The 27170-nt window shown below is 44.6% G+C and overlaps 1 protein-coding gene across 8 annotated transcripts in view; it reads left to right on the top strand.

Annotated features, from left to right (window-relative positions):
- The window catches only part of SLC2A9 (solute carrier family 2 member 9), a 221878-nt gene that overhangs the window by 81383 nt on the left and 113325 nt on the right, over positions 1-27170 (top strand). For 7 of the 8 annotated variants that reach the window (XR_004679306.1, XM_035005304.1, XM_035005303.1 and 4 more), the window contains 2 exons: positions 397-521; positions 14373-14518. Coding sequence is in view for 7 of the 8 variants with exons in the window: in XM_035005304.1 (XP_034861195.1) it covers positions 397-521; positions 14373-14518 (271 nt within the window). In the remaining variant the exon portion in view is untranslated. The remainder of the gene's footprint in view (positions 1-396; positions 522-14372; positions 14519-27170) is intronic. The other variant, XM_035005305.1, reaches the window with a different exon arrangement.

Genomic DNA, 27170 nt, shown 5'->3' on the forward strand with positions numbered 1-27170 from the left:
TCTCTGTTAAAAGCACTAGAGTAGTTTCCATTTCCCTGCTTGAGTTCTGACTCATGGATTGTAGACACACGTTGACTTCAGAAATGTTAAGTGAAGGTCTTAGAACTGGTGACATAGAGTAGTGCGTCGGGGAGTTCATAGATCGCAACAGTGCCTAATCAGCCCTGGTGGTGAACCCAGAGGAAGGAAATGCCTTGGTCAGGGTCACACAGCCAAAGGTGGCAGTGGGGGCTCCTGGGGCTCTGGCCCCTGTTCCTGACCCTTAAGCCAATGCTTTTCTACTGTGCCTGAGTCTTGCTCTGCTGACCATTTTGAAGGGCCTGACCCCTGCTCCTGGGATGGGTAGGTTGACGTCCTCATGATGGACCTTCTCATCAAACCACCCTTTTTTTCCAGGAAGTACACTCTGCTGGTCAACAATGGGTTTGCGATTTCGGCTGCATTGCTGATGGCCTGTTCCCTGCAGGCAGGAGCCTTCGAAATGCTCATTGTGGGACGCTTCATCATGGGCGTGGATGGAGGTGAGCCTTCACCAAGGTGGGCTGGTCATGATCCTTGGGGGTGTTTCAGAGTGGTTTTTGGTGGTGTTTCAGAGTGGTGTTTTGTCACATGACAGGGCTCCTACTAGTATTGAGTTGCCAGGGACCAAGGATGCAAAAAGTCTGCATAGAGGGGGTCAGTCCCATGAGATGAACCACTCATGAGGCCCTAGCATGCTAATTGAGAAATACTAACTGGGAGAGATCCAAGTCAACTCCAGAGACCTGGATGGTCTTCAGTAAGTGGTGCCTTTTGCTTTGTCATCGTCACTATAAAATTCATATTCCAAGGTTGTCTGTGGTTTCCAGGGAGTTTTTGATGAGGGTTGTGTTTCCTGTCCGGGCCTCTGGCTTCTTCATTCTTTCATGTATTCCCTGAGCATTCGTTTATGGAGCACCTGCTGTGCTCGGTGTTCTTCTCCATGCTGGGGACACAGTGGTGAATGAAATCCCCCAGTCCCCACCCCTGCACCTTACATTCTAGTGGGTAGATGGATACATGACTGGATACATACGGTAGATAGTAGCAAGCCCTAGGAAAAAATGAAGCGGGACAGGAGGACAGTGGGGGCTATTTTAGATAGGCCAGCCAGGGAGGACCACTCAGTGGAGGAAACATATGAGCAGAGACCGGAATGAACCAAGAGTGAGAACCAAGTGAGTATCAGGGGAATTGGGTTCTTGACCAAGAGAAGAGTGTACTGGCCCTGAGATGAAGTCGTGCTTGGTACATTAAAGGGAGAGTGAGGGGCCAGCATGGCTGGAGCTCGGTGAGCTGGGGGACAGTGGTTGCAGATGAGGTTGAAGAGGGGCCGGTCACATCATGTAGCACCTTGTAGGATTTGTTCCAAGGGCAATGGGAAGCCAGAGGAGGGTTGAGAGAAATGTGACATGAGCTGGTTTTGTGTTTCAGTAAGATTCCTCCTGCTTCTGCATAGAAAAGAGTTTAAAGGAGGGCAGGAGTGGAATCAGGGAGCCAGTTGTCAAGGGGAGAGAGCCATGGGGGGGCAAGATGGCGGCCAGGATGCAGCAAGGTGCCCCTGGCTGCTGGCTGTGGGGTGTGAGAGAGCAGGAGCCTCAAAATATATTGTTAAAACCAGCCTACCAACCAACCAACCCTGCTTTTTTTCTAAATGTTGCAAGTGTGTAAGGTATTAACTTGTAGGCATTTGTGGAAAGATTACAAGCTTTTGGATTAGAAATGTCTGCCTTTGTGTTGGAGCTCTGCTCCTTATCAATTACTGACTTCTGGCAAGTTGCTTAATGGCTCTGAGACTCAGTTTCCCCATTTGTAAAATGGAAATAACAATACCTACTTTGAAGGGCTGTCATAATGCTGACATGATGCCATATGTGTGTGTGTGTGTATTCATATGTGTGTGCCTATATGCACACACACACATATATATATATATATAAAGTCTGCCAAATGCTGTTGTAACCTGTGAGCTTGTTAAAGGCTAATTCCCTTCCTTGCTAATTCTTGCATGCTGCGGGCACCAGGCTTTGGGAGTGAGCTGAACAACAAGTATACATCAGGGAGAGGTAAGCAGGAGAGTGAGGGCCTGAGGAAGATCAGGGCAGAACTCTTCCTGTCCCTTCCCTGCTCTGCTGGCAGGAAATATTCAGGATTAGTAATAACCAGACTCGGGGTGAAATTACTGCTCTGTCTTGGTATTCAAGTAGAAAGGAGTTGGCTATAGAAAACGTTAATTGGAGTTTATGTGGTGTTTTACAATTAACCAGTCCTGTTCATGGTTTCTTCTGCTCTGGTCTCCTGCTAATGCTGAAGGACTGTTATTTTGTTATTTTACATCAAGGACACTGAGGCTCAGAGACGTGCAACAGTAAAGTGGTTAAGGCTGAGGGCTGCGCATTCACACTGACTGGGTTTTCCCACTCACCTAGCTTAATTTCATTACTTTGTATCAGTTAGATTTTGCTACATTTAAAACAACAACAACAACAACGGGAGGGTAATGGCTCCGAGCAATAACCGTTTTGCTGAGCTGGGAGTTCCCTGGGCTGGTGGGGCCGTTCTGATGTGGGCCAGCTCGGCGGCTCTCTGCTGGGCTCTCTCCCACACCGTGGTGGCTGCAGACCAGTCAGCAGCGGGGTGACTTCAGATGGTCTCACTCACCTGTTTGGCTGTTGGCAGTTGGGTTGGTCTCAGGGGATCCCAGCAGGGCCAGCTCATCTCACCTCCACATGGTCTCTCAGCCTGCCATACGGAGGGCGGTCCAGTCTTCCCACGGATCCTCAGAGTGCCAAAGAGTGGTACCAGGGGCAGGACCCCAAGTCACTGCTCATGGCACGTTTGTCAGTGTCCCGTTGGCTAAGACAAGTCTCATGACCAGGGGCACCATCAATGTCGGAGGGACCTGAACCCCCAGGGATGCAGACTCGGGGTGCTGTGAGCCCGTGGGGCCCCACAGCAGCATTCTGCCTCACTGTCTCAGCCTCTTTCCTGGACCCAGCAAAGGGGCTTAATCAAAAAGCCCCCTGTGGTGGTATGCAAAAATTAACTGATGGGCGTGAAGCGCTCGGTACATTCCAGACCTATCGTGCCTTTGCCCATCGCCGGGAGTGGTGATGGGATCATTGCCGTTCTTGGTGCTATTCTTTTTATTCACAGCTAATAAGGTACAGATCCTGGGTGTGGCCCGCGATGCCTGGTTTCAAGGGCCCTGCCTGCTCAGGACAAAGGCTTGGTGAGATGTGGAATGAATGGCCTTTCCCAACAGGCCGCAGAGGGTCTCCCTTTCTGGCAGATTTACATTTTATCCATTAGCCTCTATCCAGTCGTTTTGCCTCTCCGCGTCTTCTGGGGGAAGTGACACTGCACATAACTAGTTTCTCTCTGAGTTTCCTTAATGAAAAATAGGCTGGACTTGAAGAGAGAGGCCATATTCAAGTCAGATGTCTGTTAGACCTCTTTTCAGATGAGTTTTACAAAAAGAAACAGAAAAAAAAGTAAGAACAAGGAGGGGAGGAAAAAAAACAGACTCCTCTGACTTCTGGAGTGCAGCCTGTTGGAGGTGGAGGTTTCATGTCATTTATTCTCATCAAACCCTCTCAAAGCAAAGATGGGGATTTGCAGGTATTTAAAGGAAGGCATTTGGTCAGAAAGAAGGGAAAATTGCTGGCTAGGAGATGAATTGGCTGTCCTGCTTATAATAAATAATTTAAAGCCGAGTGATAAGCCTGGAGGATTTTCAGAAGGCTGTGCTGCTCCATCCAGCCAGGTTTGTGGGCAGTATTTGGAACCATAGTAGAAATCCAGGACACCTTCCCCAAGTGTCCTTTCTCTAAAAAGCTTGGCGAAAGAAGAAACATTTTTATACTGAAACAGTCTTGACGCAGCTTGGTGTTAGAGGCAAAATCCATGCAGATGGTACAGTCAAAGTAGAAGGGTACAGAGGTGTTTTGTGTGTGTGGAAGATTGCACTGGACAGGTTCCTGCCAAGCCGTCCCATACAGCCCGCACTTCCAGAGGTGCAAGTCCATGTCCGCGGCATCAGGAGCTCTCTGATGGACAAGCTCGGCTACCACAGTAGGTGGTCTCTGGTGGACATATTGGGGCAGCTTTTAGAGAAGCGTATTACGTGGAAAGAACATGAAATCAGGGTCAAGACTTGGCAGTCTTGGGTTGGTCTCAGGGGATCCCAGCAGGGCCAGCTTATCTCACCTCCACATGGTCTCTCAGCCTGCCATATGTAGGGCGTATGGGACAGCTGGAGTAGAACCAGACTTTAAGTTTACTTAAACTTAAGTTTAAGAACAGCCTTCTGGTTCTACTTGCCAGGTAACCATGGGCCCAATATTTTACATCTCTGGGCCAGTAACGTCACCTAGAAAGTAAGGAGGATCGGACTCTGGGAGCTGAGGTTGTGACCAGCTCTAAAAATCTGCTTTGGCTCCTTATTGTACTCACTGTAGAGCGACTATCTTGAGCGTTCTCTTGAAGCTTCTGGAATGCACATGCCACGCATAGCTGTATTGTTTACTCATTAAACAACATCACAGGGATGCCTGGGTGGCTCAGTCGGTTAAACGGCTGCCTTCGGCCCGGGTCATGATCCCAGGGTCCTGGGATCGAGTCCCACATTGGACTCCTTGCTCAGCAGGGAGCCTGCTTCTCCCTCTCTCTTCCTCTTCTTGGGCTCTCTCTCAAACAAGTAAAATCTTTAAAAAAAAAAATCACAGAATAGGAGATTGTGAATTAAGAGTATAGGGCAGAAACACTGGCCCCCCTGTGCGGTCAGCTCATGTGTACCATGCCCCGAGGACCTACCAATTATGTCCCAGCAAGACTGTGGGCTGCTCTTATAAGCAAATTATTTATTTATCATTATTCTGCCTACTGCCCCAAAGATGTCCACATCCTCATCCCTGGAACCAGCACATGTGAGCGGATACAGCAAGGGGACTTCATAGATATGATTACATTAAGGACTGTGAGATGGGGTGCTTACCCTGGGTAATCCAGGGGGGTCCCGTAAGATCACAGGGGTCCTGATAAGTGAAAGGAGAAGGAGGATTCAGAGCCAGAGAAAGGAGATGGGGGAGTGAGAGCAGACACTGTAGTGATGCAGCCGCCTGGAGGGGCCGCGAGCCAAGGGGTGCGGGCGCCTCCGGAAGCTGGGAAAGGCCAGGAAGCCGACTGTCCCCTAAGCCTCCAGAAGGATCACAGCCCTGCCGTCACCTTGATTGTAGCCCAAGTCCCCTTTTAGACTTGGGACCCCCAGAACTGTGTGAAAACACATTTGTGGTGTTTACATCCCTAGGTTTGTGGCAATTTGTTACAACAACTGTAGGAAACTAGTAAAAACACTAATAATATTATTCATTTATTATTATGATTTGAGTCAAATTTTAACTCGACAAAGAGCATGTGAGGTGTTCAGAAGGATGGATTCTGGCCCCAGCCCTGCTGCTTACCAGCTGGGTGACCTCAGACAGGCTTCTTTACCCCTCGGGGCTTCCGTTTCCTCACAAGTTCCATACAGATAACAGCAGAGCTACCTGACAACTTTCAGGTACTGTTTAGGGGGGGTGTGCCTGTGTGTCTCTGAATGTGTGTGTGTGTGTGTGTCTGAGTCTGTGTGTGTGTGTGTATCTGTGTGAAGAGGAAAAAGGACAGAGAGAAAAAATTAAAATACATAATTAAAATAGCATATAAATTAGGAAGGTAGTAAGTGAAGTTGGTGTGTATTAATTCTTTGCATTGTCCGGGAAATACTAAAAGTACTAATTTATATTAGCTTTCACTAAGACACAGATTCATGAAATGATCTCTAGAGAAATTATTAAAAGAAGAGGAAATAACATAGAACAATCAAATGACTTAAAAATTTGTAATCCAGAAGAAGGCAAGAAAGGAGAGAAAATAGAACATATTCCAACTAAATTGAGTTCAAATAAAGAATTAAAAAAAATAACAGTATAGAAGAGTGCCACATAAAACAGCAAACGGTAGGATGATGTATTTAAACACAAGTATATCAATAAATATAGACTCAATACTCCAATTACAAGGTAAGAATGGTTACATTGGATAAAACAGATACCTATGCATAAGCTGTTTGTAGCTTAGATATAAAGATATAGGAAGATTGAAAATAAAATAATAGGAAAAATCCATGCTTATAAGTCCAGTACAGCAACACTGATAACAGACAAAGTAGATCTTAAAACAAGAAGGATGACTAAACATGAGAGAGATCCCATGATGCTGAAGCTTTCGGTTCATCAGGAATATAACAATTTTAAAGTTGCTGTGCACTTCACATAAAGCATCAAAATGTATAAACTGAAAATGAGTATACACTAAAAATTAGCCAAACTAAAATGAGAAATACAGTCTCAGTAACTGATAGAACAAGTGGACAAAAACATCAGTAGTAGAAGATTTGAGCGACACAGTGAACAAATATGAGCTAATTAACGTATGTGGAACATTAAACCTTGGGACTCTAAAACACGCATTCCTTTTCAGCATTCATGGGCTGTTTATAAAAAATGCCCTATGATGAGCCATAAAGCAAGTCTCAACACATTTCAAAGGATTAAAATTAGACTGTGTTCCATGACAACAGAATTAAATTAGAAGGTAATTACAAAAATATAAGTAGAAAATCCTCGTATGTTTGGAAATTAAGATGTTAAGTGGTGTACATGCGAAGTAATGAATATGTATTTCCGAGTAACTGGAGGGACATAAAGAAATCACAAAGGAAATTTTTAAATAGTTTGGATTAGATGATAATGAAAATACTACATTAAGATATACCAAAATTTGTGGAATACAGGTAAAGCCATATTTCGGGTAAAATTTATAACCTCAAATGCAAATATCTAAAACAGGAAAGGCCAAAAGTCAATAAGCTAAGATTCCATCTCAAGAAGTTGGAAGGGGATTTTCATTGGAGAGCATCAGCAAGGCCAAAGTAAGTTCTGTAAGAGATTAATGACATTGATAAACCTCTTGTGAGACTGTTCACAAAGAGAGAAGGAATTAATAACTAATATTAGGAATTAAATGGATAGACCCTGAAGCATTAGAGAGATAAGAATATATCATGATGTGATATATTTGGAAACTTAAATGAAATGTACAAATGCCTAGAAAGAAAAAACTTAACCAATAGTGATGTAAGAAAAAATAGAGTATCTGAATAGTCCTATTCTATTAAATAAGTTGAACATATAATTAAAAACTTTCCAACAAAAGAGATTCAAGTTTTCTTTAAGGGAGAACAATGCCAACTCCGTGTAACATTTCCAGGGGGAATACTTCCCAATTCATTTTATGAGATGAGCGTATCTTTGATATCATATCCCAATAAGAACTTTACAGGAAAAAAATTGCATGCCAATGTCATTAAGGAACATAGATATAAAAAAAATCCCAAATAAAGAATTAGCAAACAATTTCAAAAATAAACATAACAGTATTTCAACAATAAAACATAAAAAGATAATATGTCAAGACCTAGCTGAGTTATTCCAGTGATGGAATATTGGATTAACATATGAGAATCAGTCAAGGTAATTCCCCTTATTTACAGAATACATTTTGGACAAAATCATATGATTATTTTGATATATGCAGAAAAGTCATTTGATAATCTTCAGTATCCATTTATGGTAAGAAAACTGTAAAAACATGTCTAGCCAACTTGGAATAGAAGGAAATTTTCTTACACTAATAAAGGCTACCTACCAAAACCTACAGCAGTCATCATATTCAGTATGTTAATAGGTTTTTCTCTGAGCTCAGGAACAAGACAAGATACACGCTATCACTACCCTGAGTCAACATAGTACTAGCAGTCCTAGCTAACGCAGTGAGGCAAACAAAAAAAATTTTAATGTAAGATATAAAGATTGGAAAAGATGAACTAAAACTGCCATCTGTCACAGATGTCATGAATGTATAAACCATCTAAAAGAATCTATAAATAAACTTCAGAATGTGTGAGTGGAGTTGGCTGCCAGGGTCTCTGGATAAAAGGTCATCGTACTTGTATACTTGTAATACTAAATGCAAAGTTATCTTTCTATATAAGGTCAATACACTAGAAGCAATTGTATTTGTAGAAAATGAAATTTATAGGCTATACCATTTAAAATGTTATAAAAACCATTAAATACCTAAGAATAAGTCTAATGGGAAATGTGCAATGTCTCATCTCCTTATTATCTACAAAAAAATCTATAAAATTTTGTGGAGAAAAATTAGACACATAAATGGGGGGTATTCCGTGTTCATAAATTGGAAGACTCCACATTATAAAGGTGTTCCCTCTGTATTGATCTGTAGATGCAGTACAAACCCAAGCAAATCCAAGCAGGTTTTGTAAAATGGAAATTGCAGCCTACTTCTAAAATGTATAGAGAAATGCAGAGTGCTGAGAATTCATGAGATAATCTTCCAGAAGAAAAATGGGAGCACTTAATCTACTGGATATCAACACTTAGAGAGTTACAGGGGTTCAGACAGTACAGATTGAGGCAAAGACAGAAAAATAAATCAGTGGAAGAGAAATGAGACTTCTGAAGTTGACCCATACATATGTGGATGCTTACCTATGGCGAAGGGGTGGCTGGAGATCTGAAGGGAAGGGATGTCTTTTCAACAAATGATGGTCAGATCAGTTGGAACCCCCTGGGGTTGGGAACTGCAGATCCTGGCAGGCTGGTCCTCGGCTGTGATTGTGCTCTATGGGAATGGGCACTGGTGGTAGCCTGATGGGGGCTGCAGACTCCAAGAACAGTGCAGATGTGCATGCACATCTGTGTTTTTGTGCTTGGAAAATTGTATGTGAAATTTGCTTAAAACAGAATGCTTTTATGTGTTGCATCTTTCCGGAAACATGGATTCTTGGGGTAACAAGGAAGGAAAGTACTCATCTTGGCAACCATAAGAGAACCTTTTTGCTTATGTGTATGGCCATGAAATTTCTACAGTGATAGCTTAAGTTACAATTGCTACAGCTTAGCTGTTCATGTAAAGCAGAGGCTTACGGTTCAAGAGTTGGTATGTGTATTTTTCTGCTGCCGCTCCTCCTTGGGGAATTGTCTTAGGGATAAAGTACAGACTGCACTCTCCAAGGTGGCAAATGCTACATCTATATCGACACTCGGACATTTTCATTCCATTAAAAGTGAAACTTGAACACTGCTTTACCTCATATACACAATCAATCCCACGTGGATTGTAGCTCTAAAGATAAGAGGTAAAACAGTAAATATTCCAAAAGATAACATGCAATATAATCTTTCCACCATTTTAGGATAGGGGAAGATTTCTTAAACAGGAGAGAAAAGCACTAGTTTAAAGTAAAAGAATTGAAAAATTGGAGGACGTTAAAATTAAAGACCTCATATAAAAAAAAATCAGTTAATGAAAGGACGAACCAGAGAGCAGAATATTAGCAGTGAATGAAATTGACAAAGGGCTCATATACAGAACACATTAAGAACTCCTACAAATCAATAATAAAAAGACAGAAAACCTCTTACAAAAATGGCTAAGAGATGGAACAGGCGTCTTCAGAAAAATGGCCAAAAGATACATAAAATCATATTAGTATTCCTCAAAACGTTAAAAATAGAACTCCCCTATGATTCAGTAATGACAATCCCGGGTGTTTACCTCCAAAATACAAAAACACTAGTTCAAAGGGATACATGTGCCCCTACGTTTATAGCAGCATTATTTACAAGAGCCAAATTACAGAAGCAGCCTGAGTGCCCCTTGATAGATGAATGGATAAAGAAATGTATTTCATACATCTCTCATAAAGGTGTAAATTGGTGTGATAATTTAGGAAAATTGGCTTTATTAAAACTGAACAAATGTATCTTATGGTTGCAATGTATATATAAACTTGCATGAGTGTGCCCTGGAAGACTTGTGTAAGAATGTTTATGGGGCACTATTAGTGTTAATCCTAAACCGGAAAGCACTGGAGTGTCCATCAATAGGAAGGCGGATCAAGTGTGATATATCACATGTTGGAATACCACACAGCAATAAAAACAAACAAATTATAGTTACGTGCTACAACATGAATGCATTTCACATCCATGAAAAGCACAACAAGATGAGAGACAAAAGCAACACACCCCTTATGATTCCACACACGGAGCTTTGGTGAAAGCAGTCAGGCTGGTGGTGATCTTTGGGGAGAAGAGGAGGATGATGATTCTGAGGAAGCGCAGGGTGGGGGGCTTCTGGGGTACTGGAGTATAGGTCGATTCTTGACCTGGGTGAAGTTGCACAGATGTGTGCATTTTGTGATGATTCCCCAGACTGCACTGTGCAATTTAAAGATATGTGTCATATTTTCATTTTCAAAAGTTAAGACTGTCATATTCAGTAAAATGCTTTGGACTGGGCTCAAGTTTTTCTGCACTCCGGTGGGAAAATGCACATTTCCAGTTGTCCGTAAAGGGTCTCCTTCAGCCTCTCTGATTCCCCTGGAGAATATTTTCCGAGGTCCCTTCTGCTTTTCAAGAGCTTAGAGCTGCTGCTCCAGTTGGACTCTGGGAGGAATCGGGAAGCCAAGCTTGCCCCGTGTGAGGGAGTGTGCCCCTGCCCGCCCCTCGCGCACCATCAGGCCCCGTGCCCCGAGGAAGGGGAAGGCCTCGGAAGCTGTAGCAGGCTCAGTACATTGGAACTGTTGATGTTTTAGCTAAGAGCCGGGGGCATGCTGCCCTCTGCTCGCTGCTCGGAGTCGCTGCCCACCGGGGCCTGCTCCCGTGGACCACAGTTGCATCCGAGGACCAGCCTGGCAGGGGTGTGCAAGTCCCAGCCACTGGTGCCCCACCGCTCGGCCTTTCTGCAGCCTCGATTAAATAAATAACAGTAGAATGACGATGGCATGGGGACCCATTCAGTACATGTCGATCAAGCACCTGTCCTGGGGCTGGCACTGAGTTTTCATGAAGCTTCGCTGTGGCTTCTGGTGGGGAAACCGTGGTAAAGTAAGTAAACCAGACTAGATACTTTCAGGAAGCGCTAAGTGCTGGGAGGAGCTAGGACCGGATGCAGAGACAGCACTGGGAAGGGGCCGACTGCAGCAGGTGGTCAGGGAAGGCCTCAGTGAGGAGGTGCGCTGCTCTCCTGGGGCCACAAACTGGGGCGCCTCGAACAACAGAAGTGATGCTGTCAGAGTTCTGAGGCCAGAAGTCCAAAACCAGAGGGAGAATCTGCTCCGTGCTCTGCCCTCCTGGCATCTGGCAGCTGCCAGCCACCCTTGGCCTTCCCTGGCTTGTGGCAACACCACTCCAGTCTCTGACCCCAACTTCACATGGCCTTCTTCTCTGTGTCTGCACATGGCCTCTTAGGAGGACCCCAGTCACTGGACTTAGGGCCCACGCTCATCCAGGATGAGCTCACCCTAACTTGATTACCTCTGCAGACAACTTCCAAATGAGGTCACATCGGAGGGGGTGGTAATACAGGAAGCCTGTCAGGGGCCAGCTTAGGGGGCTCTGACAATCCAGGTTCCAGATAAAAATAGCAACAAAGGCCAATATCCCACAGTCAGTATGCACCCGGAGCGTCCAGTAAACCCCAAGGCTGGGGCCCCTGGGGAGGAAGGGTGGCAGGGGATGGGGGTCATAGGTCGAGAGAAGCCACTCAGTGGTGTGGGACGCCTGGTGCAGCACCACGGGCCTTGGATGACCTATCCCCTGGTTTGCCTGGGACTCGGGGCGCTCCTGGTACACAGGACTTGCAGTGCTAAAACCAGGACAGTCCCCAGCAAACTGGGGGGTGGCGGCTTTCGTGTAGACCCCCTCCTCATTCACCGGCGGTTTAGCCACAGCATCTCATGTTGCCATGTCATTTCGCGACAGGCCGGTAAGAACAGTCACCATTTATTGACAGCCTGCTGTATGCCGGGCCCTCTGCTAAGCATTTCACACACATTCCGTGTGTGCCCGGCTCCCGTATGAAGGAGGTATTATTACCGTCCCATCTGTGGCCACAGGCCCTTCATTGTGACCATGCCACCTCTTTCCCACAGCCCCATCATTTCTCATTCGTTTTTTGAGGGACGATTAGCCCCAGTGGGCCCGAGGAGCATCAGGGAAAGGAAGCTGACTGTTATTAAGTGCCTGTCAAGTGGCTACACGTGCGGCCAGACCCTTACATGTAATAACGTCCTTCCCACTGCACCAGAAATAGACAGCAATTACTACCCTCATTTTTATAGGTGAGGAAGCTGAGACTAGGAGAAGCTAATTGACTTGATCAAGGTCACCTGGCGAGGAAGCCAGGCTCTGGGACTTGAATCCTCGTACGTCTGTCCCTCGGTTGCACTGGCCCCTCAGCAGCAAGGTGCCACGCTGGTCCGTGGTCAGCCTGTTTTTCCACGAGCCCAGCTGCTCTCAGTGTGTGTGTTTATGGTAGAAACGCGAATCCTCTGGCTTATGGTGTGACTTTGCCGCTAATTCCCGTTTCTTTGTACCTTAAGCGTCTTTGCCTTTCTGGTGAGCCAGGAAAAGTTATTCTGGGCTGAGATGCAGTGAATGAGATCCTCAGCTTATTAACTGGGCCACGTATTCCTTCTACTAATTTTTTTTGAAGGAAGCCTCCCTGGCGGTTAACAACTGGGGTGCATATCAGCTTCACTGGAAGCACATTGATTGGTACCCAAAGTGTTTCGGGAACCATGCTAGAGGCATCAGGAGGCCAGGGCAGGAAAGAAATGTTTGATGCCTTCACAGTCTGGTGGAAAATTAGACAGTAAGAACTAGTGCCGTCAGCACTGCTTTGCAGGGCCCTGCACGATGAGGGAAGCATGGGGCCGGTCCAGTCTCAGGCCCCCAGCAGTCCTATGAAGTGAGGCTCGGTTCTCATCCCCATCTGTGGAGAGGGAAACCGAGGCTGAGAGACCCTAAGTCCCCACCCAAAGCCTCATAGGGAGGCCGTGTGGCTCCAGAGTGTGCCGTCTGTGCTCCCAACGTGCCATGAGTCAGCCTGGGGCAAGTGCATTTGTAGATGTTGGTAGGCCTGTGAAGGGCGTTGAGAATGGCTGTGCCCAGCTGCAGGTGGAAAACTTTCTTGAAACCGACAAGCACTCTATAAAATGCTGTAAAATGGGTAATACAGCATCTGCCTGACCTGAGTGCCATGATTTACATCAAGAGGCACTGATGTAAAGCTAGTGGGAAGAGCTCGAGTTCGAGAATCATAGACCTGATCTCTTGGGCAAAATAATCCCTTTGGGCGTCTCTGGACGTCACTTGGTGATTTGGGAAAGTCACTCCATCTGTGCCTCAGCTTCCTCATGTTTAGAATAAGGATAATAATAGTACATTTACTTCAATGAGTTATTACAAAAATATATAATATACATAAAGAGATAAGAAGGATCCCTGCTACTTGGTAAGCACTAGATAAGTTGTCTGCTAACACCACCATTACCATGCACTGACACCTCCTCCACCAACACCTTCACCTCCCTCACCATCACCACCACTATCACCTCCATTACCACCATCACCACCACATCCTCCTCCACTACCATCACCCCCACCATTACCACCAGCATTACCACCATTACCACCATCACCACCACCACCACATCACCACCATCACCACCACCACCATCACCACCACCATCACCACCACCACCACCACATCACCATCACCACCACCACCATCACCACCACCACCATCACCACCACCACCACCACATCACCATCACCCCCACCATTACCACCAGCATTACCACCATCACCACCACCACCACCACCACCACCATATCTCCATCACCCCCACCATTACCACCAGCATTACCACCATCACCACCATCATCACCACCATCACCATCACCATCATCATCACCACCATCATTGTCACCATCATCACCATCACCACACCACCACATCACCATCACCACCATCATCACCACCATCACCACCATCACCACCACCACATCACCATCACCACCACATCACCATCACCACCACCACATCACCACCATCACCATCACCACCATCATCATCATCACCACCATCACCACCATCACCACCATCATCACCACCACCACCACCATCATCATCTGTTTCCCTTTCTATGAAATCTACCTCCCAGCCATACCTTATGGATGACATGAAACAGGGCATGTGAAAGCATCGGCCATCTGTGCAGATGCTGGGAGTGGTGTTGTGGCTATCCTGCTGTTCTTGAGAGGGCACGGCAGAGGGAAGGGCTCTGACCAGTCTTCCTTGAGGATGAGGGCCATCTCACTGCCCAGGGTACTCCTCCCTTGGAGAAGACAGCCTCTCACGACTGCCATGCTTCTTTCACAGGCATCGCCCTCAGTGCACTCCCCATGTACCTGAACGAGATCTCGCCCAAGGAGATCCGTGGCTCTCTGGGGCAGGTGACCGCCATCTTCATCTGCATTGGCGTGTTTGCCGGGCAAGTGATGGGCCTGCCTGAGCTGCTGGGAAAGGTAAGTGTGGCTCGCCTGCCCACCTTGACCCTTCTCATTTCATGCCATCCTCTCAGTTCCCTGTGTCCCTTCCAGGACCAAGGGTAGTCGGAGGTGAGCCTGCCTCCAAAGTCTCGTCCCTGTGTCTTGGGATTCCTAAGCATTCAGGCCTTTCATTTATTATTGGAGAACAGTTGTTGAATTCCTTCGATTGCATTTTTTCATTTTTTTTTAAAACATAAACAATACATAACAAATGCAAACCTTACAGAATGTTCAGATCCACCCACCCAATAGCTATTGTCAGCAGCTCAATTTGTATTTATTGAGGTTTTCTTCTTTGCTTATACAAACCTATATAAACATATGTAGTTTTTAAAATGGAACCATGCCATGCACATTGTTCTACAGCTTGCTATTTTCATTTACTAAAGCTGGGACATCTTTCCAAGATGTTTTGCTTTGTTCTACCTCACTCTTTCTTTCTTTCTTACATAAATATGTGGTTGCACAGTCTTCTGTTTTGGGAAGTGGGAGGGCCTGACTTGGAATCCCAGTTCAACAGTTTACTTGTTGTGTGGCCTTGGCAAGGAGGAAAGCCTCACCCAGGGTGGGGAGGGTGGGATCAAGGAAGGCTACCCAGAAGAGGTGGTCTCTAGATGAAGCCATGAAGCTGAGCAGGAGTTAGTCAGGTAAAAGTGGGGTTTGGAGAGAAGACGTTGCAGAGAGAGGGGTAACAGAAGAAAAGGTCTGCAATGAGAAATGGCCCTGCCAGGATTCAAGTACCTTGAGGGCTGAGGGGAGAGCCTGTGCGGGGAACGTGAGAGGCGAGGTGCCTGTTCATTGAGTCCCAGTAGATTTCGTCCTGGTGCACTGGGGAGCCCAGTGGTACTTGAGCAGGGGAGTGATGTGGCCAGGTCCAAGTTAGAAGGTGGCTCTGGGGGTAGGGATGGTGTGGACATGTGGACTGGGGTGGGAAGGGTCAGAAGGGAGGGGAGGACCCGGCAGAGACTAGAGAGAGGGACTGAGGTGGTGGCCCTGGGGAGATGGGGAGGGGATGGAGTCTACAGACTTGCTGCCTCCCTGTCCCACCAGGATGAGGGAAGAAGAGCCTGGCCTTCCCATGCACCCTGGAAGATTGGAGGGAGGGAGGAGATGAACCACTGGTGATGGTGGGATGTCCACTGCCCTGCATGGTCTGGTGCTTGGACAGAGCACATCTGGCAGACCCTGTGAGCTGCACCCCTGCAGGGGGAGGTGGCAGTTGGAACAGACATGACAATGTGCACATCACACAGTACTGATTTTTTATGCCATCCAAACCCTCACAGCTTCCCTGTGAGTGGCTCACCTCTGCAGTTGTGGACGTGGAAGCTGAAAGACGTGAGGTCGAAAACTGACTCCTATAAACATGGAGCTGAAACCAGGCCTCCGGTCTGTCTGCTTCCAGACCCACGTATGGGGCATGTCTTACACAGCTAGGAACAGGACACTGTTCGGAGTGTAAGCAGGATTCTGACACTGATTCTGATGTGCTGGTTCTTTCCCCACATCAAACAGTTCACACCAGCCAGGTGTCCTGCAATTCAGCTCAATTCTGACACCATCTACCTGGACACAGTGTCAGACCCCACGGGGTCGGGGCTCAGTCCCACGAGCCTGTCCCCACTTCAGATGCCAATTGCAAGTCCAGGTTGTCACCTGCGCTTCTGATCAACTGGCTATAAATCAGTGGTTCCTACGATCTCCTCCTTGGGTTTGGTTAACTGGTTAGAGCAGCTCACAGGACACAGGGCCCCAATCTACTTACGAGATTACTGGTTTATCATAAAAGGATAAAACTCAGAACCGCCAGATGAAGGAGACAACCGGGGAAAGGCATGCAGAGGGCAGGGAGGTCCCTGCCTTCTTCGCAATGTCACTCTCCCAGAATCTCCCATGTTCACCAACATGGAAGCTCTCCCAACCCCATCCTTTGGGTGGGGGGAGGGTTGTGGAGGCTTCATTACAAAGGCAGGGTTGTTGAGATCATTTTGGCGACTGAACTCAATATCCAGCTCTCTCCCCTCCCTGGAGATTTCAGGTCACTTGGTAGCTTGGCTCTGATGGCATCCGACCCCCATCCTTCGACATTGTCCAAAAGTCACTCACTAACATAAACTCAGGTGTTGCTTAAAGGGGTCTTTGTGAATATCAAGACACCTTTATTACTCTTTTTTTTTTTTTTTAATATTTTACTTATTTATTCATAAGAGACAGAGAGAGAGAGAGAGAGGCAGAGGGAGAAGCAGGCTCCACACTGAGCCAGGAGCCCAATGTAGGGCTCGATCCCAGGACCCCGGGATCATGACCTGAGCCGAAGGCAGATGCTTAACCATCTGAGGCACCCAGGTGCCCAACACCTTTATTACTCTTATCACTTAGGAAATTCCAAGGGTTTTAGGAGCTTTGTGCCAGAAATGAGGAAGACCAAAGATATGTTTCTTTTTATAAATCACAGTAAGACTATAAGAGCTTAGGTAGGGAGAGCACAGGGCCCCTTTATGCCTGAGCCTTCGTGACCCTAGAGCCAGCTTCTGCCTCATTCAGGGAAGGTTAATAAGCAGAGGAATCAAGCATGGCAAGACAATGGGAGCTGGATGACATTTATCACTTAAAAATATTTTCCAGTATTTCCTAATGCTTTTTATTGTGTTAAAATATGCGTAAGATTTAGCATTTTAACCATTTTGAAGTGTATTGCGTAGGCCTTTTTTACACTTCACCTGGTCCAGGTCACTGCAGAAGCATCTGCTTCTCATCTTTCATTATCAACCCTTTTGGGTTATTTTGGCCACAGTTTTGTTTTTCTCTTTTGCAAAAGCAAAAACAACTCACACTTTACATCTGTGGTTGTCACATGCGTGATGATTTCTATAATTCATGTGAGCATGGTGGAAATAGTCTCCTTACCAAAGTGAGATCCCACATTAAAGAGACTCTTTTGCTTTTTGTTTTTAAAATATTTAAAAATTGTAAAAGTCAACATAATTGTGTGACAAAAATAAAAACAATGTAACAATGACAGCCTCTGTCCCTGAAATGTAAAAATGTGTTTTAAAGTCAACAAATATAGGACTGTTGTCCTCCCTGACTAAAAAAGTAAACAAATATCTGCCTCCATAGAGGCTAAGCTTTTCTCTTTCAAGATAAGTTCCAACTCCTCATCGCACTCCTCAAATCAGCGTCAGGTCCTTCCTGCCGCTGGGAGCCTGTCTTAGCTCAGGCTGGGCAGCTTCCAGACAAGACAGTTTGTACCCCTCACAGTTCTGGAGGCGCGAAGTCTGAGATCAGGGGGCCAGATCTGCAGAGGGCCCACTTCCTGCCATGTGGGCCGCCGCCTCCTCAGTGTGTCCTCAAATGGGGAGAAATCCTCTTTTCCAGGTCTTTTCGGATAAAGGCATTCATCCTATTTGTGGGGACTCTACCCTCACGACCTAATCACCTCCCAGGGGCTCCATGTCCTAACATCATCACCTTGGGGTTAGGTTTCAACATGTGAATTTGCCGGGGGGGCGGGGGATGCAAACATTCCATCCTAACAGTTCCCTCGGTCTTTCTTAAACATCTGTCTTGTCTCTTCATTCACTCACTCCTTTACTCATGCGGCACATTCTTGAGTACTGAGTTGGATGCTGGAGTTACAGCTTTGGGCATGTACATAAACTAGGTATATTCTGATGTTTATGATGCTCATGGTCTGCAGGGACCGTGTAACCCTGGGCAGGTCACCACCTCCGTGAGCCAGAGTCCTCCTTGGTAGCAGGCATGCTTGCAAGCCCCACGTCCCCAGGCTCCACTCCAACATGACTTTCCCTGGGGAACATCTCTGGCAAATAATGACACTGTTCAGCATGTCCCCGGAACAGACACCTTATGCAGGAACCTGTCCCATGCTATCATTTCTGTTTGCTTCTGCATCTTTTCCCTCTGGTAGATCTTGTCTTACTAATGTGTATGTACGCGAAATCCAGAGGTTGCGAGTTTATTCCCTCATTCAGCAAATATTTAGAAAGCTGCTCTGTGCCACATGTTGGGCTGGTTGCTGGTGGCCCTGCACAGAGGAGATCAGACACCAGGACTTCCCTCTGGGGAGTTCACAGGAAAGACAAGTAACCAAAGATCACCAGCATGGTGGGGGAAAGGTAGGGCACTGTCCTAGAGCAGGGTGCCAGGAATGGTTGGTTTTCCTGTAGAAGTGACACTGAAACTCCTGCCTTGAGGATTAGTAGGATTTACCCAGGCCAGGCTGATGGAGGGCGAAAGAGGCAGAGGCGGGAGTGTGTTCCAGGCAGAGGGGACAGTATAAGTGACAGCCCTGTCATTTGTGCAGAGGCAGAAGCCCCAGGGGGACTGGGGCACTGAGAGGGAGAGTGGGGGGGCACTGAAAAGGTATGCAGGGGCCACATCCCGAGGGGCAGGAGGTCCACGTACTGCGAGTACAATGAAGGGTGGGCAAGATGAGGGGGTTCGGTGGGCCTGTGGAGGCTGGGGGGACATGCCCTGTCCAGTGGGAACAGCTGCTGCTCTTTCCATGACAGATACTGGGCTACAGCTGATAGATTTTCTGATTTCCAAGAGAAGTTAGAATCCAGGTATTTATGTCGTATTTCTTGATTTTTAAACATTGGAAACCAGTTGACCTTAAAAAAACAACCACCTTCCATTTGTGGGCTGGACCCTGCCTGTGGGCGACTTTTCACACCTTGATGGAGAGCAAGAGCACCTGTGGGGGTTTACCTTTATTCAAGAGCCCTGAGCAGTCATCCACAGGTGCAAGTAAGGCAACAAGAGGTTGCGATATGCGCTTGAGAAAAAGACGCCTGGTGGCTCAGTCAGCTAAGTGTCCAGCCCTTGAGCTCGGCTCTGGTCTTGATCTCGGGGTCATGAGTTCAAGCCCCACATTGGGCTCCACACTGGGCATGGAGTCTACTTTAAAAAAAAAAAAAAGACTCAGGCTGCTGTGTGGAGAGAATATTAGACCACAGCCAAACCCAGAGAGACCGCACTGGTCCAGTGGGGAGACGGGAGCTTGGATTAGAGTCGTGGCAGTGGGCACGGGTTCGCTTGGTGAGTGGTGGGGCGCGGTGTCCAGGGGAGGAAGAGTCAGGGTAAGTCCTGGTGTCTGGCACATCAGCCAGGTAGAAGGCTGTACTAGATGCTGAGATAGGGAGCCCTGGAGGAGAAGCAGCTTTGCAGGGGACGAGATGACAAGGTCACTGAAATGAACTGCCCAAGTCACAGAGCAACTTGAAGGCAGAGCTGATTTGAGGACCCAGGGACCTGGCTTCCCAGGCAGGGGTACCCCCCACAGCAGCCAGGCTTGCAAGCCTAGTGCTGACCAAAGGCACAGTGCCCAGGCCCGCCTCTGGCCCCAAGCCAGCTAAGAAGATGGCCCATTGCTCCCCAGAGGCTGTCTTTTCCCATCAGGTTGGATTTTTCCACAGTCTGGGACCTGGCTAGAGGATATGTAACTCAGTAAATGCCTTATTTTCAAAGCCATGCTCCAGGAAGGTGGATATTGGGTTTCTGGCACAGGGAGGAATGTCCGATGGAAACTTTTATGCATCTCTGAGGGCATTTATGATACTCTGGCTACGTGAGACCCACAGTTATTTCACCTGAGTTTCAGAATCTCATTCTCTCTGTTTTCATCGTATTTCTCATTTATCTTCAAAGACAGAGACAACTGAGCTTGTGAAAGAAAAAAAAAAAAAAAGGTAAAGAGAGCAGGACTGTGTTTCCATGCAAGCAATTGCTTTGAAATGCAGGGGCTGGAGGAAGTAGTGGGAAGACTTTAATAACAGACTGCCAGAAGGCAAGACAGGGAAGTGAATGTAGGAATTAACACTTGTGCCGCGAATTTAATCAAAGACACATCATAAAACATGTGGGAGTTGAACATTTATGTGACATTTTTGCTTCCAAAGGATATTTTAAAAACATATTAATTAGCTATTTCTCCTGCATTTGAGAAAGAAGAAAGGAACTTGGATGAAAATTGTAGGCAGAGATGCAGGAAGACAGGGGGACCACGTGGGGCCATCACTGCGTGGTTCATCTGCCTGGGTGGGGGCATCCTTCCTGGGTGAGCTAGCAGGCCAGGACAGACCAGGGGGTGCTCCCAGTCCATCATTGTTCTCGGGGCACACACTTCACATACCACTTACATCCGTTTTGTTCTTTTGCAGAAATATCTTGTGCTCAGCTCAGAACATTTGAAAAACATAAAGAAGGAAGTAAAACCATTTGAAATTCTGGCATGTTAGGGGAGGCAGATACTTCGAGTATTTTGCTCTATTTCTATGTTTCTATATATCTGTTATGCAGTAGAGATTAATACTGTACCTAGCTTTGTGTTTTGCTTTTAAAAAATCACCACCGTATCAAAATCATTTCTGTATCTCACTAAAGATTCTTTATAAGCACACTTGTAAAGTAGCGTAAATAAACGTTCAGCAACAGCATCGTATTCCATCACAAAGGTGCACTGTGACTGTTGTCCATTACTGAATGCCTTGGCCTTTTGAATTTTCACTGTGAATAATAACAAAACAAATACCTCTTTCATAAATCTTTTTCTTTGAAGTTTGTATCTAAATTCCAGTTAGTTAACATACGGTGTAATATTAGTTTCGGGTGTACAATATGGTGATTCAGCACTTCCAGTGCTCACCACGGCAAGTGCACTCCTGAATCCCCATCACCTATTTAACCCTCCCCCCCATGAATCTTTTAACTCTTTCCTGTTAACTTACTTGATTTTTATGATTATGATGCCTCCATACCGTTGTATCCAATATGGAAGAATGTGGAAAATAAGAACATTAAACTATATTTTACCATTTCTGGATAAAGATTCTAACAATTTTTAATTTTTCTTGCCATTATTTTAATCATATAATCTTGCAACACATACACATTTAGTTCATTTTTATATGCTGATTATATTGCAACATTATGTTGTGAATAAGGCATTGAAATTATTTGGCATGATAATTTTAATAATTGTACAGTACTTTATGAGTTACCATAGTCTGTTTCATTGTTCTTTTATTTTCTCGTAGTTTGGATTGTTTCCAGTGTTTATTAGTGAAACGCTGCAATTTGAAAACTTGAGATGAACAATCCTCACCATAAATCATTACTCAATTCTCTAATTATTCATTCCAGAAATGGAAACAGTAGATCAAAGAATATGAATTTATTTAAGGCTTTTTTTTTATGTTAAATTAGCCACTGTATAGTACATAATTAGTTTTTGATGTAGTGTTCAATGATTCATTAGTGAAGTATAATACCCAGTGCTCATCACAGCACATGCCCTCCTCAATACCCATGATCCTGTCACCCCCTCCCCCCACCCACCTCCCCTCTGAAATCCTCAGATTGTTTCCTGGGGTCCATAGTCTCTCATGTTTCATCTCCTTCTCTGATTGCTCCCCCTTTGGATTTCCCTCCCTTCCCCTATGGTCCTCCGTACTATTGCTTATGTTCCACATATGAGTGAAACCATATGATAATTGTCTTTTTCTGCTTGACTTACTTCACTTAATATAATCCCTTCCAGTTCCATCCATGTCGGTGCAAATGGTGGGTATTCATCCTTTCTGATGGCTGAGTAATATTCCATTGTATATATGTACTTCATCTTCTTTATCCATTCGTCTGTTGAAGGGCATCTTGGCTCCTTCCACAGTTTGGCTATTGTGGACATTGTTGCTATGAACATTGGGGTGCATATGGCCCTTCTTTTCACTACATCTGTATCTTTGGGGTAAATACCTAGTAGTGCAATTGCTGGGTCATAGGGTAGCTCTATTTTTAAATTTTTGAGGAACCTCCACACTGTTTTCCAAAGTAGCTGTACCAACTTGCATTCCCACCAACAGTGTAAGAGGGTTCCCCTTTCTCCACATCCTGGCCAACATTTGTTGTTTCCTGATTTGTTAATTTTTGCCATTCTAACTGATGTAAGGTGGTATCTCATTGTGGTTTTGATTTGAATTTCCCTGATGGCTAGTGATGTTGAGCATTTTTTCATGTGTCTATTAGCCATTTGTCTGTCTTCTTTGGAGAAGTGTCTGTTCATGTCTTTGGCCCATTTTTTGACTGGGTTATTAGTTTCTTGAGTGTTGAGTTTGAGAAGTTCTTTATAGATCTTTGATATCAGCCCTTTGTAGTGTCATTTGCAAATATCTTCTCACATTCCGTGGGCTGCCTCTTTGTTTTGTTGACTGTTTCCTTTGCTGTGCAGAAGCTTTTTATCTTGATGAAGTCCCAAAAGTTCATTTTCGCTTTTGTTTCCCTTGCCTTTAGAGACATGTCTTGGAACAAGTTGCTTTGTCCAAGGTCAAACAGGTTGCTGCCTGTGTTCTCCTCTCGGATTTTGATGGATTCCTGTCTCACATTGAGGTCTTTCATCCATCTTGAGTTTATCTTTGTGTATGGTGTTAGAGAATGGTCGAGTTTCATTCTTCTGCATGTGGCTGTCCAATTTTTCCAGCACCCTTTATTGAAGAGGCTGTCTTTTTTCCATTGGATATTTTTTCCTGATTTGTCAAAGATTAGTTGACCATAGAGTTGAGGGTCCATTTCTGGAGTCTCTGTTCTGTTCCTTTGGTCTATGTGTCTGTTTTTGTGCCAGTACCGTGATGTCTTGGTGATACAGCTTTGTAATAGAGCTGAAAGTCAGGCAAGGCTTTTTACGCATACTATCAAATTTTTCTCCTGAAAGGCTGACTTTCCCACCAGCAGTGCTCAAGAGTATCACTATACCTTTGTCATCCATAAGCATTTAAATAGCTCTGATATCTTATAGGAAAAATAATCACATTGTAATATTATTTTGTGTTCATTAGTGAGATTAGATGTTTCGTAAGTGTGTTAGTTTCCTATTGGTGCTATAAGAAATTACCATAGGGCGCCTGGGTGGCTCAGTTGGTTAAGCGACTGCCTTCGGCTCAGGTCATGATCCTGGAGTCCCTGGATCGAGTCCCTCATTGGGCTCTCTGCTCGGCAGGGAGTCTGCTTCTCCCTCTGACCCTCCTCCCTCTCATGTGCTCTCTCTCTCTCTCTCATTCTCTCTGTCTCAAATAAATAAATAAAATCTTTAAAAAAAAAATAAGAAATTACCACAACAGAGGGGCACCTGGGTAGCTCAGTCGATTGATCATCAGACTTGATTTCAGCTCAGGTCCTGATCTCAGGGTCGTGAGATTGAGCCCTGAGTCAGGCTCTGTGCTCAACGGGGAGCCTGCTTAAGATTCTCTTTCTCCCTCTCCCTTTGACCCTCCCCCTGCTCACATGTGTGTGCACTCTCTCTCTCTCTTTCAAATAAATAAATAAATCTTAAAAAAGAGAGAGAGAGAGAAAAGAAGTGACCACAACAGAGACTAAGATGTATTCTCTCATATTCCTGGAGGCCAGAAATTCAAAACAAGTTTCACTGGGCCAAAATCAAGGTGTCAGAAGGGCTGCGTTCCCCCCGGAGGCCCAAGAGGAGAATCTGTTCCCTGCCTCTTCTAGCGCTGGTGGTTCCTGACACTCCTTGACCTGTAGCACAACACCCTAATGTCTGTCTCTGTGTTCACATGCCCTCCTCCCTCCTCTCTGTGCTCACATTTCCCTGTGTCTCCCTCATCTAAGAATACCTATGATTGCACTTAGGGCCCACCCAGGTATTCCAGGACAGTCTCCCCATCTGGAGATCCTTAACTACAAAATCGTTTTTGCCACGTAAATTACTCCCGGGTTTAGACTGTGGATATCTACTAGGAGGCCCTTGCTGGGCCAACCACAATGAGCTGGTTTCCAAATATTTCTTCTGTAAATGGTCTGTATAGTCATGTACCTTCCTTACATGGCTATTGGGATGTTAACCATTCTCTTAGTAACTTTTACAATCTATTTCGCTATTAGGGATAGTAACCCTTTGATATATTCGTGGCAAATATTTTTATGGCTTTTCTTTTTTTACATTTAATTTCCCTTTCATTTCCAATGTGTGGATTATAAAAACATTTTTATGTAGAAAAGTCTTTCTTTTCTTCTGAGATCTCTTCCACTTGTTTTTAGCTTATAAATTTATTTCCCTCTCCAGAATACAGCAAATATGCATCTGTATTTACTTGTGGATCTTTTATGGTAACAGTTTTGCATTTAATTCTTAAAATCTTTTGAGTTATTATAGAATATGGTGTGAAGCATTTAAAAGTATCTTGTTCCTATCTCTCTCCCCACTTTTTCTAAGCTACTCATTAATTCAGACAACCTTTCCTTCTTGATTTTTGAGGCTTCCTTACCACACATTACTTTCATGACACGTGAGTTTCTGCTTCTGGGCCACCCCCTCTCTGTCACCCTCGTGTTTCTTGCGAGGGCCTCCACTGTGTTGCTTTCATTATTGTCACTTGAGTATATATTTCATGTTCCTACCCATCTTCATCTTCAGACCTGTGCCAGAAACATTCCCTTGTTTGTTCCTCCGTGGGAACTCTGAATCTTTCCTCATTTTCCAACACAAACAACAATGTCATTGAAGTTTTGATTGGAATTGTGTTAAACTGATTCATTCATTTGGACCCAATCGACAGTTTTTCCTAATTGATTATTTCCATCAGGAAACATGCCACGCCCCCTCCACATTTAGATTTTCTTTCCTACCACTGAGGTTTTTTTGTTGCTGTTGCATTCCTAAGAAATAGAATCTAAATCTCTGATTAATTGCTTAGGATATTTTGTATCATGTTGCTGCTATTGGAGGTTTTCCATTATGGTTTCTAACTGGTTGTTAAAATATGGGACAGCTGGGGCGCCTGGGTGGCTTAGTCGGTTGAGCATCGCCTCTTGATTTTGGTTCAGGTCATGATCTCAGGGTCATGAGATCGAGCCCCAAATCGAGCTCCATGCTCAGTGCAGAGTCTGCTTAAGATTCATTTCCTCTCCTTCTGCCCCTCCCCCCCAACTTGTGCTTGCTCTCTCTCATCTCTCTCTCAAAAGAAAAAATATGGGAAAGCTACTGATTATGTGGGGTAATCTGGAACTCTCTTGCTTTCTCATAGTTTCTGTTTATTTGTTTGCTTACCTAGACAATTTACATGAATGATTATTGATAACATCTGCAGAGACTGATAATTTTGTCCGCTCCTTTCTAATAGTTATGCCTCTTATGTCTTTACTGACATTCGTATCTTCTTGCATTGGCCAGGTTGTTAACAGTGTTGACTGTAGGGGACATCTTCGTTTTTCCTAATTTATTGGGAAACATGTTGTGTTTCACTATTGGGCATGTTAATTTTTATTAATTTGAAATTGATATTATTTATCCTGGTGAGGAATTATCTATCCCATCTTGGTTTTTATAGACTACTGGCAATGTGTAAAATATCTTCTGATTTTTATTAAGCTATTGATGCTTTTCTTTTACCTGACAATCATTTACTGGGTGTGTTGTAATATTAGAATTTCTTATATTAAATCATCCTTCCATTCCTGGGATACATCTTCCTTGGTAGAATATTTTTATATGTTGTTAAATTTGATTCATTCATATCTTGTTTAGAATTTATATACTTAGGTCCATAGATGAAATTTGTCTAGAGTTTTTAATGTTTTTTATCTTTTCATCTTTTGTTCTTTCTAGAGCAGTTTCTGTAACATTAGTTGGTAGTTAAAACATCAAAAGAACTCACTAATAAAACAGTCTCAACCTAGTTTTTCAGGAAGAAATTCTTTGAAGAAACTTTATCAGCTTCTTCTGTAATAATCTAATCTATTTTCTCTTGGGTCAATTTTGTTACTTTCTGTCTTTTTAATTAAGTTATATATTTCGTTGACACTTTCAAATATGTATGCAGATATACATACAACTATGTAAGTTTTAACATCCTCCATGTCTATATGTCTTCTCACTCAATTTAGTTCTACTTACTGGATTTTGCTCTCCCTCTCTTTTTTTAAAACAAGATATCCAAGTGGTTGCCTCTAATTTTGTTATTTGACAGACTAAACTCTGTTATTCACTTTACTGCTTTCCAATTTTATTAATTTCTGCTTTGTTATTATTCATACATTTTCTATGAACAGAGATTTGCCAACATTCCTGAGATTGTCATATGCCACTTTCTCAATGTGATTGTTTTTTAAATAATTTGTCATTTTTATTTCATATTCAGAACAATTCATTATTTCAAACAATGTTCTCAATCCTCAAGTAGATGTGACTTTGTTATTGTCACTCATTGCCAGTTTTGTTTTGTTGTATAAAGAGAAAGTAATCCATTGTGTCTCCCATTCTGTGGCTGGTTTGTGATCCACCTGGCTAAGCATTCCATGTTTGCTTAAGGACAGTAGCTCTTTCTTATACCATTATACCCTACAGACCTGGCATTACAAAATGATCATTATTTAATCACAGCCATTATTGTTGATCTACAAAATACAGAGGATCTCATGCCAGAAAAAATTCCCCATGAGATTAAAAAATGTGATTCTGTAACAGAAGAATGAACTCCAAAGGGAGGGTCATGGAACAGCTCCAGCTGCAGCATAGTACAGTGTGGTACAGTGTGGTGTGGTGCAATGCGGTGCAGTGGGGTGTGAGTGGTGCAGTGAGGTGTGGTGCAGCGGGGTG

Source organism: Mirounga leonina, unplaced genomic scaffold (genome assembly GCF_011800145.1).
Source record: "Mirounga leonina isolate KUSES-001 unplaced genomic scaffold, KU_Mleo_1.0 Mir_129, whole genome shotgun sequence".
NCBI classification, from domain to species: domain Eukaryota; kingdom Metazoa; phylum Chordata; class Mammalia; order Carnivora; family Phocidae; genus Mirounga; species Mirounga leonina.